The 10,847-nt window shown below is 38.9% G+C and overlaps 1 protein-coding gene across 1 annotated transcript; it reads left to right on the forward strand.

Annotated features, from left to right (window-relative positions):
- Nucleotides 1–288: 288 nt before the first annotated feature.
- mgarpb (mitochondria localized glutamic acid rich protein b) lies at nt 289–10,843 on the forward strand. The gene is made up of 6 exons (XM_077524165.1): nt 289–492; nt 3,479–3,576; nt 5,534–5,606; nt 6,747–7,067; nt 9,239–10,033; nt 10,145–10,843. The coding sequence occupies exons 1-6, from the start codon at nt 420–422 to the stop codon at nt 10,180–10,182; spliced, it is 1,398 nt and encodes a 465-aa protein (XP_077380291.1). The 5' UTR covers nt 289–419; the 3' UTR covers nt 10,183–10,843.
- Nucleotides 10,844–10,847: the final 4 nt, after the last annotated feature.

Genomic DNA, 10,847 nt, shown 5'->3' on the forward strand with positions numbered 1-10,847 from the left:
ACTACAGTAATGTTATGATTCTGACTAGAACTGTTATCTTAATATATATCGCAGCAGTAGTAGTAGTAGTAGTAATAATAATAATAATAATAATAATAATAATAATAATAATAATAATAATAATAATAATAATAATTTTTCTGAATTTTCATATTGAGCATCATATTATCACCATCAAAATCGCTGTAATATTGATCAGTTTCAAAAGCATAATTTTGTTTCTGTTGCGTCGACTGGCCAATAGGGCGTATTCAAGCGAGCCTTTTTTTTTTAACAGCAGGTTGTGACGTCTTCTCCCATCAACACAGAGCGAGCGAGCAAGGACTGTGTGAGAGAGATAGGCTCAAAAGTAGCTCCAAAAAGCTTTCGACCAGACTCGGGCGTTCAACTGGCGACAGGTCGCTGCTTATCAAGCAAAAATGTTCTGTAGGCGGGTTTTCCAGAGACTCGGCCCGGTGGCTCAGAGGGTCCTCGCACCGACATTTCGAAAAGGTGAGTCAGGTTCAAGTGTTTTAAGTGACTTTTACATCATCTGAGGTCACACTTGTATTCAAACGTGTCCGACGTGTGGGGAATTGGTTGGCCTATGTTGTAGTTTTCTTTGGTAGGTATTAATGGAACTTTTGCATGGGTTTGTCATTTGAGCCATAAGCAAATGTCTGGTCACAATCTTCAATTTAATTATTTGCTTCATGGTTATATAATAGACGGTGTGCGTAGTGGAAATACAGGATGCAGTTTCTAAAATCTCATGCACAAGAAACACTCTGTTTTGTGCTTTGAAATTGAAATCACAATGCAAATAGAGTTTTTGTTTTGTTTTGTTTTGTTTCTTTACTCAGAATTTTAATGATTAAAAGTTGCATTTGGGTTTGGTTTGTCATTTGAGGTGAAATAAGTTGTCTTGGTTAATGGTAATGGACATAAGCGGGTAACAATTATGGTGGAATGATTGCATGTAAACGCCCACTGTGCATGCGAACTGAAAAGGATTTAGAGCTTTTATTTTTTTTTCACAATGCTTTTGTCTTTTCACGCATCCTTGCCTGGATCATCATTTACTCTGGGGTTTGAGCATGTGGAATTCAGCCCAAGGGAAAACTGCTTCGACTGCTTCGTGTTTGTAATTTCCTGAATAAATCCCTCACTGTGACTGCCTGGCGACCAGTCCAGGGTGTTCCCTGCCTTTCGCCCAAATTCAGCTGTGATAGGCCCTGGCTGTCCATGGCAAATTGATGGATGAATAAAGTTATGATTTAGCACCATTTTATAGACTTAGATTTGACTTTATTGATCCCTTTGTGATGGCTCCCTATCTTCCAAAATTGAATATTGCATTATTGACGGAAACTTCTATGAGAGTGTGTCTATGGGGGGACTTGCTGTTTCATATTATGCAGCTGTACACCTTCACCATCATGACATCTGGCACACGTATCAAGAGAGCACATGGTGACACTCCTCCACACGTGTGCCTTCTTCCCCAGGTGCCATCTTGTCCGCTTTCATCTGGCATGCATGTTCGATTTAACAGGCCTGAACCTTGCAAGTCAGCTTAACTGATTACCTTTATAAATAACTTGTACTTGGCCTTGCAAGGTGCTGCAGCGTCATGGTATTAGAAGTGGGAGGACTCAGCAGCTCATTCAAAACAGGACAGTTTGTTTTTGTTTTTGTTTTCTGCACCAACTGTTTGAAACGTTTTAGCCATGCACAGTGAAATTGTTCCAGGTAGACGCAGAGAGAATCATATATGATGATTCTGAGGTGGAAATTGGGGCATGCGTGGCTTGAACAAATATAAAAGATACTGAATTTAAGGCCTGCATGGTGGGGTTGCAAAATAGACTGACACAATAATAATATTATCAGATCACACAAGCTGTGTCCCAACAGTGAGTTGCCATTTGTTAAGTTTGCCAAGCAAAGAAGTTTCTTATGCAAGAATGAGGTCAAAACATACAAAAAAACACACAATCTTGTACATACTAGGTTCTTTTCCAATTCATTCTTCAAGAAGATGTATGTCCAAGTCAAAGTGAAGATGCAGCTTTACATATTGTACCATCCATACACCCCATACATAATTCTAGATTTGTCTTGAGCCGATCATGTGATTGCTGATAGCAACTTGTCCAAAGATAAATGTGTTATTTCTCCTCCCTTTGTAAAGGGATACTTGACTTATCGGGGCATTTTCAACAGAAAAAAGTTAATATTTTGTTCGGAATGAATTTGATAACTTCATTATTTTTCATGAGCAATAATTACTATTAAAAAACTGACCAAGAATGACCAATCATGGCTCACCTGTTATCTGGGTTTGGGCAGCAAACTGAACCATGATTGGTTGCAACACAGGTGATGTCATCTTCAGTCGACAGCAAGTGGAAAAATTAATTTTTAAAGGTATTAATTGTACATGAAAAATAATGAATTTATCATATTCATTCTGGACAAAATACTAACTTTTTACTGTTGAAAATGGCTCAATGAGTCAAGTATCCCTTTAAAGGAAAGAAATCAATAAAAACATGACAGAAAAAAAGGGGGGGGGGGTGGTGGTGGTGTAGTGATCAGGTCATCTGTACATAATTCAGTTCCTCATTTAACTCTTAACAGCAGCTTTTCCAATTATATACATGTACAGTCTGTTAAAATTAAATATTAATCTGCCTCTTTAATCATACTTTGATTGACGAAACTAAAATCAGTACATGGAACTTTGATTTCAGTCCAAATTGATTGTTGTTTTTACCTTTATTTTCTCATCGCTGACTGGTCACACAATTTGACCAGATGTTGATCCTCCCTCTGAACTGTTTGCTTCTTTACTGTCAGATTGTTGTCTGACAATCTCCTGGACCGATGTTGTGATTATAAATGGGTTGTACAATTATGTGTTCAATTACACAAATTCGTGCTGGTAGAAGAATGTTGATGTGTGAGCTGCAGATAAGATTAGAGTGGTTTGGGTGCAGGGTGGTTTTATTTATGGCCTCCTCTGCATGCACCCCAGGCAATCCTCTAAACACCGGCAAATCTTCACAAGCCACAGAAGGCCACTCTCACCTGCGATCCGCTGTAACAATAGCCCATTAAGAAGCTTTCCACAGCTCCTCCTTCAGCGTTACCTGAAGTCGAATCCTTTGACATTGTTTGTTTTTTATATCAATCTAAAACAAGTGCGTCGGAAATGCTTGTGTGGTCTGCCGGATATTTAATTTAGAGGATTGTTTGCTCTTTAGCTTGGCCATTGCAAAATCTTTCCATCTCCTTGGCTCCGAATGAGCTGAGCCACATTGTGTAACAGGGATTAAAGAATGAGGACACGTTGATGCTATCGTAGTGCAATTAACCTTTGCACTAAGTCACTCTTCACTTTGGATTTCTTTTCCAAAATACTATACCCACACGTGCAAGAAAGCAGAATGGTGTGTATAACTCGCATGTGTGCTTTGCTCGTTTTTGTCCGCAGCGCCAGTGCGGCACATGGCCTTCGGGGTTCCTGGTGGCTCCACAAACATGACATACTTTGTTTTGTGTGGAGGAGGCATCACTGCTGCAGCTGTTTATGTAAGTGGTGGTTTCTGTGTACACAATTTCCAACATCCCTGTTCAAGTAAATTGGTATGAAAAGTTAGGCACTAAACTGGGCTATTTTGTAGACATACCGGACTCTTGTATGGATACACAAATTTCTAGTTAAAAAAATAAAATAAAAATCCTGGAACAGATATGCTTTACCAGTTGTATTATAAACACCTTATTTAGCTAGAAATGGGGTGACATGGCTCAGTGGTAGAGTAGTTTCCCAACCCTGAGGTTGTGGGTTCGATCCCCGGCCCATGTGACCATGTTGAAGTGTCCTTGAGCAAAATACTGAACACCCTGTTACAGTCCTGATGCTGTGCCATAGGTTAATGCAGTCAGTGTGAAAGGTTTGAATGCCTGTAAGGTTTTGGTGAATCCCAAAAACAAGGACAAGTAAGATTACAAAAACTAAGCACACAGGCACACAAAAAGAGCTTGCAATGGCAAGAGTAAATTTAATAACAAACAAATAACGCACGCAACAATACACAGAACCTAAAACACACTTGAGCCAATCCAAAAGGGCAACAAGGCAAAGTACAACAGCAATCTTCAAGAACTTAGAAGAATCAATACAGGAAGGCAAGATCATGGTCGAGATCGCAAAACGAGGTCTTGGAGTCAAGGCTATCTTGGACTTAGGCATGAGCAAGCGAATAGTCCAACAAAAGACAGGAGCAGAAGCTGCCTCTTAAATACACAAGACATAATTGCTGATGAGCAGCAGCTGTGCAGAGTCTCATGGGCGCCAGCGTAGGTCAGGCTCAAGCTGGATTTCCAATAATAAAACAAGATTGAGAGCACAGCCAGCAGGCATGGAACATGACACCTTAACAGGTGAAAGACCAAACGCTACAAATTCTCATTAAAAAATGTTCAAGAGCATCTAAATTACTTTGGAATGGGGAGTTTCTTTGTGACAAGTTCCATCCTGGCCTGTATATCACAGGGCCACACGAAGACACGATAATTCACACACACCTATGGGGAAACTATTCGTGTCTATTAAACTAACGTTACAGTACTACAGTTTTTTCGATCATATACCATAATACCTATCTAGTGATCTAGATAGGTATTATGGTATATGTTTAGTAAATTTATGTATATATGTTTTTGGTAAATGTGAATATGTTAAGTGCACTTGTGTATATATTAGGGGTGTTAAAAAAAAATCGATTCGGCGATATATCGCGATACTACATCGCACGATTCTCGAATCGATTCAATAATCGGCAAAATCGATTTTTTTTTTTTTTTTTTTTTTTTTTTAGGATTCACACCTTAAGCATGGAAGAATGTTATATGAACGGAACATTAAGCCTTAATATTTTATTTCAATGCTGTTCAAACATGAAACAAATTACAACCTCTATAAGACTGAAATTTCAGATAAATAAATTATACATTTTCATATAAATCTTACACTCTACAAGCTTGCTGATAAGTATTTTCTAAATTTGAATGAAAAAAAATCGCAACAATCGACTTATAAATTCGTATCGGGATTAATCGGTATCGAATCGAATCGTGACCTGTGAATCGTGATACGAATCGAATCGTCAGGTACTAGGCAATTCACACCCCTAGTATATATATATATATATATATATAACTTGGGTTATATATATCATTTATTATTTTATTATTATTTTTAATAATCAGTAAATTAAAATTGTATTAATAATGAAATAAGTTTAAATATATTTAGTAAAAGGGGTAGGACTAGATAAGTTTTTAACTTCTTCCTACTCCCTTTTGAACATGTAAGTTATGATTAATTGAATGATTATGTTATTGGGATTTTCTTCTCTTTTGATTGTTGTTGTTTTTTGTTTTATCTCTGCTGTTTATATGTTCAAAAAAATAATAAAAGGAAAAAAAAAAATTGTTGTCTGCAATAATGCATCATTTGTGTCATATTTTTTCTGTCTCTCAGACTTACAAGATGATCATTGGTGATATTGAGCGTTATGATGACAGAATCTCTAACATGAGCTCCACAGCAAAGGGTCAGTTACCAATGCCATACCATACCATACCCCCTACCCCCCTCCTCCAGTCCTGCCATACACACAGAGAAAAGACTAGATCAGTTGATTTTGTTTTGGCTGCAACGCCTAAATAATCATCCTCAATAGCATGCCTGTCCCAATTTATGTCTACAAATTAATTATGGCTGTTTTGGGCTCAGAGCATCTGAACAATCTGTAATAGGCAGTCGCAATGCCAGTTTTTTTATTTTTTACTTTTTTTAATTACAAATTCAGCTCATAGCTCTTATGCTTGTAATTATGTAGACAGCAGCATGTAGTCAAGCAAAATCATAGTGGGTATTTTTTTTTTTTTTTTTTTTCACATAACATGTCTGTCAATATCCGTTAGTATGGGGATTATTTACTCATAAAGCTGGTGCTTGCATTGCTTTCTAAGTAGACCACTAGCTTCTCAAGGTGACAGGTGATGAGATTAAAAGTTATCCCTTTGTCCTAACAGGTATTAAGGGTTTCTTAATTGATACTTACCGGTAAATGCATGTACAGTCTTAGGTATACATTCTACTAGTAATACACATACTATTAGGTGGCAGACTTGATTTTCGTGGGATGTTTGTCACAGGTCACAATATTACGGAAGGTGTTTTAAATTAGCACCCACACCAAGCTGGAGATGACCAACTGGATAAAAACAATGGGGATTGTCAACAGTCTTGTTGTTGTCATTCTAGTCTAAGTCTTCAATAATAGGCTATGGCAATAGTACAATACATACCTATAATCATTTTTTTAATGGATAATATATAAGCTGTGATACAAATGATTTGTAATTTTAATTTATTTTATTGTACTTATTTACATACGACTGTGTAGTATTTTGAGAGTGGGCTTTTGGGTGCACCAAATTTTAAAGAACAAACATGATTTAAAGTACTCTGGGGACAGAAATCTGTTGTATGTCTGACATGATCATAATTTATAAAGGAGGTAAAACAGTGATGGTGATGAGAAATTGGCACAAATTAAGGGAAATATTTGAATGGTGTAATATTGCTAGAAACAGAGTTAGGTAACATTGCAGAATAAAATATTGTCCATCCAAGTTACTAGGGCGAAAGGAATTACTTTACTTTACTGTACTTTTCTTCAACGTAGAAGCTGAAGCTACCTCAGCTGAGATGGTGAATGCGGCAGCTGAACCCACCCCAGTGGAGGAGCCAGAGGCGCCTGCTGTTGAAGCGGTGACAGAGTCTGCCGCCACTGCGTCCGCGGAGCCCGTGGCAGAGAGCACAGGCGAGCTCGTTGTTGAGAGCACAACGCCTGAAGAAGATGTCGGCGTGGTCTCCGAGGTCATTGCCACTGAGGATGAAGCTAAGCCAACTGTTGTGGAAGATGCTGCACCTGTCGTGGCTGAAGATGTTCCTACCCCTGTGGAGGCCACAGAGGAGACCCCAGCGGAGGCGCCTGCGAGTGCTGGTACAACAGTAGTGGATGAGACAAACCTCCCTTGTCCTCCCGCTGATGCAGAGACGGTTCCTTGTTCAGATATGGCAGCATGAAATTATGATGCCTTTAGTGCTTGTTTAGAGAGGATGGCAACAAGTTCAGTGTGCACGTTTCCACCTCTTGATGCCCAGAAAAAGAACCCATGAACCCCAAAATAGGTTCAGGGAAGAAACAGCATTTACTAGCCACCTTGGGGTTAATCGGTCTAATTCTTTGGAGAGTTAAGATGCTTATTTAGATTTACACAGTACTCTATATTTTTTAGTCTTCATAAAAGACAGACATTTAGCTTGAGCGAAAAGAATACGAACCAAACTAAGGAGTATTTCTGTTTTTTGATGTGTTAAGTGCCCTTAAAGACGAAACAGTTCCGCACCAACTTGTTACTTAAATGGCTGCTTGAAAATAAGAACCCCAATTCATTTTGGGGGGGGGTCAGCAGCCTTGTTTTATCTAACGAAGTTTGATGACTTTGTGTTAAATAAATACTCCTTGTGTCCCTTTACACCCCACCAGTCTGTCTGTGCTTACGTTCAATCATTTCAATATGGTCCAAGTGGTAGTTTGAGTGCTTCCTTTGCCCTCAACTTTGTCTCATTTTAATATTATGACCATCAATTATCTCCTTTAGTGGCCCTCCCATTCTCCTTTGTTGACTCAAATGCATACATTTTAGTAATATTATGATTCACTGTGAGACAAAGTTGAAAAAGTGCATTTGTGTTTTGCTTTTTTTCCCCAAAAAAATCTGTCAGTTTGTCTTCCATATTCAGGTAATTCGACGATGACCCCCAAAAAAACAACAACATTTTGCTGCATCATTCAAGCAGAAACACATGTGCCTGCTCCTCCTTTTTTAAAATTCAGTCGAGTTTTAATGTTGAAGTCAAGTCGAAAACTGTCTTTATAATATGTTCTGTGCAGCACCACAAGTCTAAACATGGTAGTCTGATTAACATTCCATTTATGGAATATTAATTAATCAGCAAATTCCACCCAAAAAGGATTGGCCTTTTTTCTTTTTTTTTTTTTTTTTTAATCACTCCCTATCTCACACAAGCTTACATCATGTAAACCACACGTGGTCTCCCAGGCGGAGAAGCGAACCCACGCCAACCGGTACCGAAGGCAAGGACTGGCCATTTTGCCACTTGCTATTGATTGAAAATGATATCACTGTTGCTCAGGTAATGACCAATCAAGACAATGGACCAATCCCGGCTCAGCTTACCAAAATCACACGACTAGACTCAGAGAACAGGTGATTAGTTGTTACCTGGGCCCTGAGCGACTGTGATGATAGTTTCAATCAATAACAAGTGGCAAAATGGCCAGTTTTTTAGATTGATTTTTCTGCTTTATTTGTATTCCACAAATGCAATATTAATCAGAATGCTGTTTAGACTAGTTGGGGCGCATACAATATACTATATTGTCAATATATATATATTTTTTTTTTTTTTTGGGGGGGGGGGGGGGTAGCTTTCTCTTTAAGTGTACCTCTTCTTGGTGTTCATCCTCAGTGTGGTGAAGTTAATGTTTGTGGAGTCCAGGCCCAGAAAGTAAAACCACAGAAACCACATGGTTTCACCCAGAGGTGCTTCTACACGTCATTCACCTGCCAGTTGAGTCAAAGCACCTTTGGCTAAAGCCAATCTGTGGCTGGGTTGTTCTTTAATGTCTGAACCTGGATTCCCCAACCCCATTCATGTAGAAATCCCTTTATGTGTATTAGTATTTTCAATTGAGACCTTGGCCCTTTTTTCCAGTGAGCTTTTGTCATCAACTATGAACAGAACCAACCTTAACACAGCACATTAGAATAGTAGCAATGTAAGGTTACAGTGCATTCACAGTACTCACACACACAAATTTCTGCAGTTATCTATCCCAACGTATAACATTTACAACAAAGTCTGCCAGTATCAAGTATCAAACAGTCTAGCTCGTTACTGTAGCATGAAACCACCTGTGGATGCCAAAAACAAGGAGCATGAAGATGAGTACCTGTTTAATGACGCAGTTAAATACACACCAGTAAGAACAGCTGTCTGAAAGATCTATTAGTGACTTCGGTAAAAATACATCGTCTGACCCAGTGATGAAGTTCAGTTTGAAGTGGTTCACTTTCTGTCCTTCAGAGGCTGTGCCAGATCTTCTTACGGCTGTAAAAATACTGGCTGGTTCCACAGTTGAAATTGCAGCAGCTTCTGTCGGTGAGTCCAATTTGATGAGAGCCGTCCGTCACATAGAAGAAGATGGAAAGGATTTCGTGTTGGAAGCGTTACAACCTGAAGCTCTTGAGGGAACCCAAGATCTTATGGCTAAAGACTCTTCACCTGAAACTGTTGTTGTCGCTAATGAAGCGGAACTGGACTCTACAGAGGTGGTCAGTTGTGATGAAGACTCTGTTACAGAAGTGAAAGTGTCTGCAGAAGAGATAATAGAGGAAGCCTCCAATCCAGCTACTGAAGAAGAAGAGGAAATGCCTCCTGAGGAAGCTGTACCTTCGGGCCCCTCAGAAGAGAATACAGAAGAGATGCATGCTGAAGATCAGACTCCAGCTTCTGATCCAGAGGAGAACATCACACCTGAAGAAGCTGCACCATCTGCGGAGGCAAGCGTCATTGCTGAAGCTCCAGTGGATGAAGAGCTGCCTGTAGATGAAACGTTTGGAGAGGATGCTGCTGAAACTGAACCTCCAGCAGAGGAGGCAGTTGCTGCCTCAGAAGAGGAAGGCAGCACTCAGCCTCCAGAAACTGACGCTGGATCAGAAATGGAGGTGCGGTCAGCTGCTGAACCAGAGTCCAACTGCCACCACGATTCCCTGACACAGGTGGTGACACCCACTGCTGATCAGCCATCCGAAATCCTTGAGGATGCTGGGGATACGATGAATGAAAGCAGGGAAGCACCACCACCTGGAGAAACACAATGTAAGCAAATTAGTTACAATTATTAATATAGACTATTCTTGTTTTTTTTTCTGAAGATAATGTATGTTGTAAATTGATTTTTATTGTATTCAATTTTTTGATGTGTTACAGCTCCAGAGGCAGTAGTGGTGATGATAAATCAGTCATGAATTGACAGTGTGCCTTCCAGAAGACTCGTCAAACTGGCAGTCAAATCTGGGCGACCAAGAAAATACGAACAACGAAATTTAGATGTTTGTCATTCAAATGTGTCCTTTGAATTGTGTGAATATCTCAACGTCTCCTAATCTGTACTGTAAATTGGTGTTTATTTTAGTGCTGTCTTATGTCCACTAGATGTCACCATTACAATTTCCAGAGAGGAGAAAAATTTGTACCCAATTTTTTTCAGCAGGACTACGCCCATATCTGTTTCGAACTAAATAAATTGATGTTCTTTTTTTGTAATATTGAATTACATACAGCATTATAGATAGATTATTCTTCTTGACATGTCAATGTGAGTGATGTGCATAAATTACACTTATTAAATTTGAAACTAAATTAATAATATTCTTTTGAAAGCTGTTTTGAGTGACCTGCTCATTAATACATGCAGTATACGTGCTTGTATGTAGACATATTTCAATAGCTATCATGTATTCTGTAGAGTCAATCCAACTGAGGTGTAGATGAAAATATTTGCTGTTGATTGGAATTAATTACTAACAGTTGTATGAACCTCGAGTAACAAGTTGAAGCATTGTAATAAGAAAATAAAATATCATAGTGTGCTAACAGAAAATGGACAAATAAACAGTTGGAAATCAATTTA

Source organism: Festucalex cinctus, chromosome 6 (genome assembly GCF_051991245.1).
Source record: "Festucalex cinctus isolate MCC-2025b chromosome 6, RoL_Fcin_1.0, whole genome shotgun sequence".
NCBI lineage: Eukaryota > Metazoa > Chordata > Actinopteri > Syngnathiformes > Syngnathidae > Festucalex > Festucalex cinctus.

Bases quoted from the DNA above. Each gene is read 5' to 3' on its own strand.
- mgarpb (XM_077524165.1), top strand. From the start codon at position 420: ATGTTCTGTAGGCGGGTTTTCCAGAGACTCGGCCCGGTGGCTCAGAGG. The intron at 5,607-6,746 runs GTCAGTTACCAA...TCTTCAACGTAG, and splicing joins CATGAGCTCCACAGCAAAGG to AAGCTGAAGCTACCTCAGCT. The intron at 7,068-9,238 runs GTACAACAGTAG...TCTGTCCTTCAG, and splicing joins GGAGGCGCCTGCGAGTGCTG to AGGCTGTGCCAGATCTTCTT.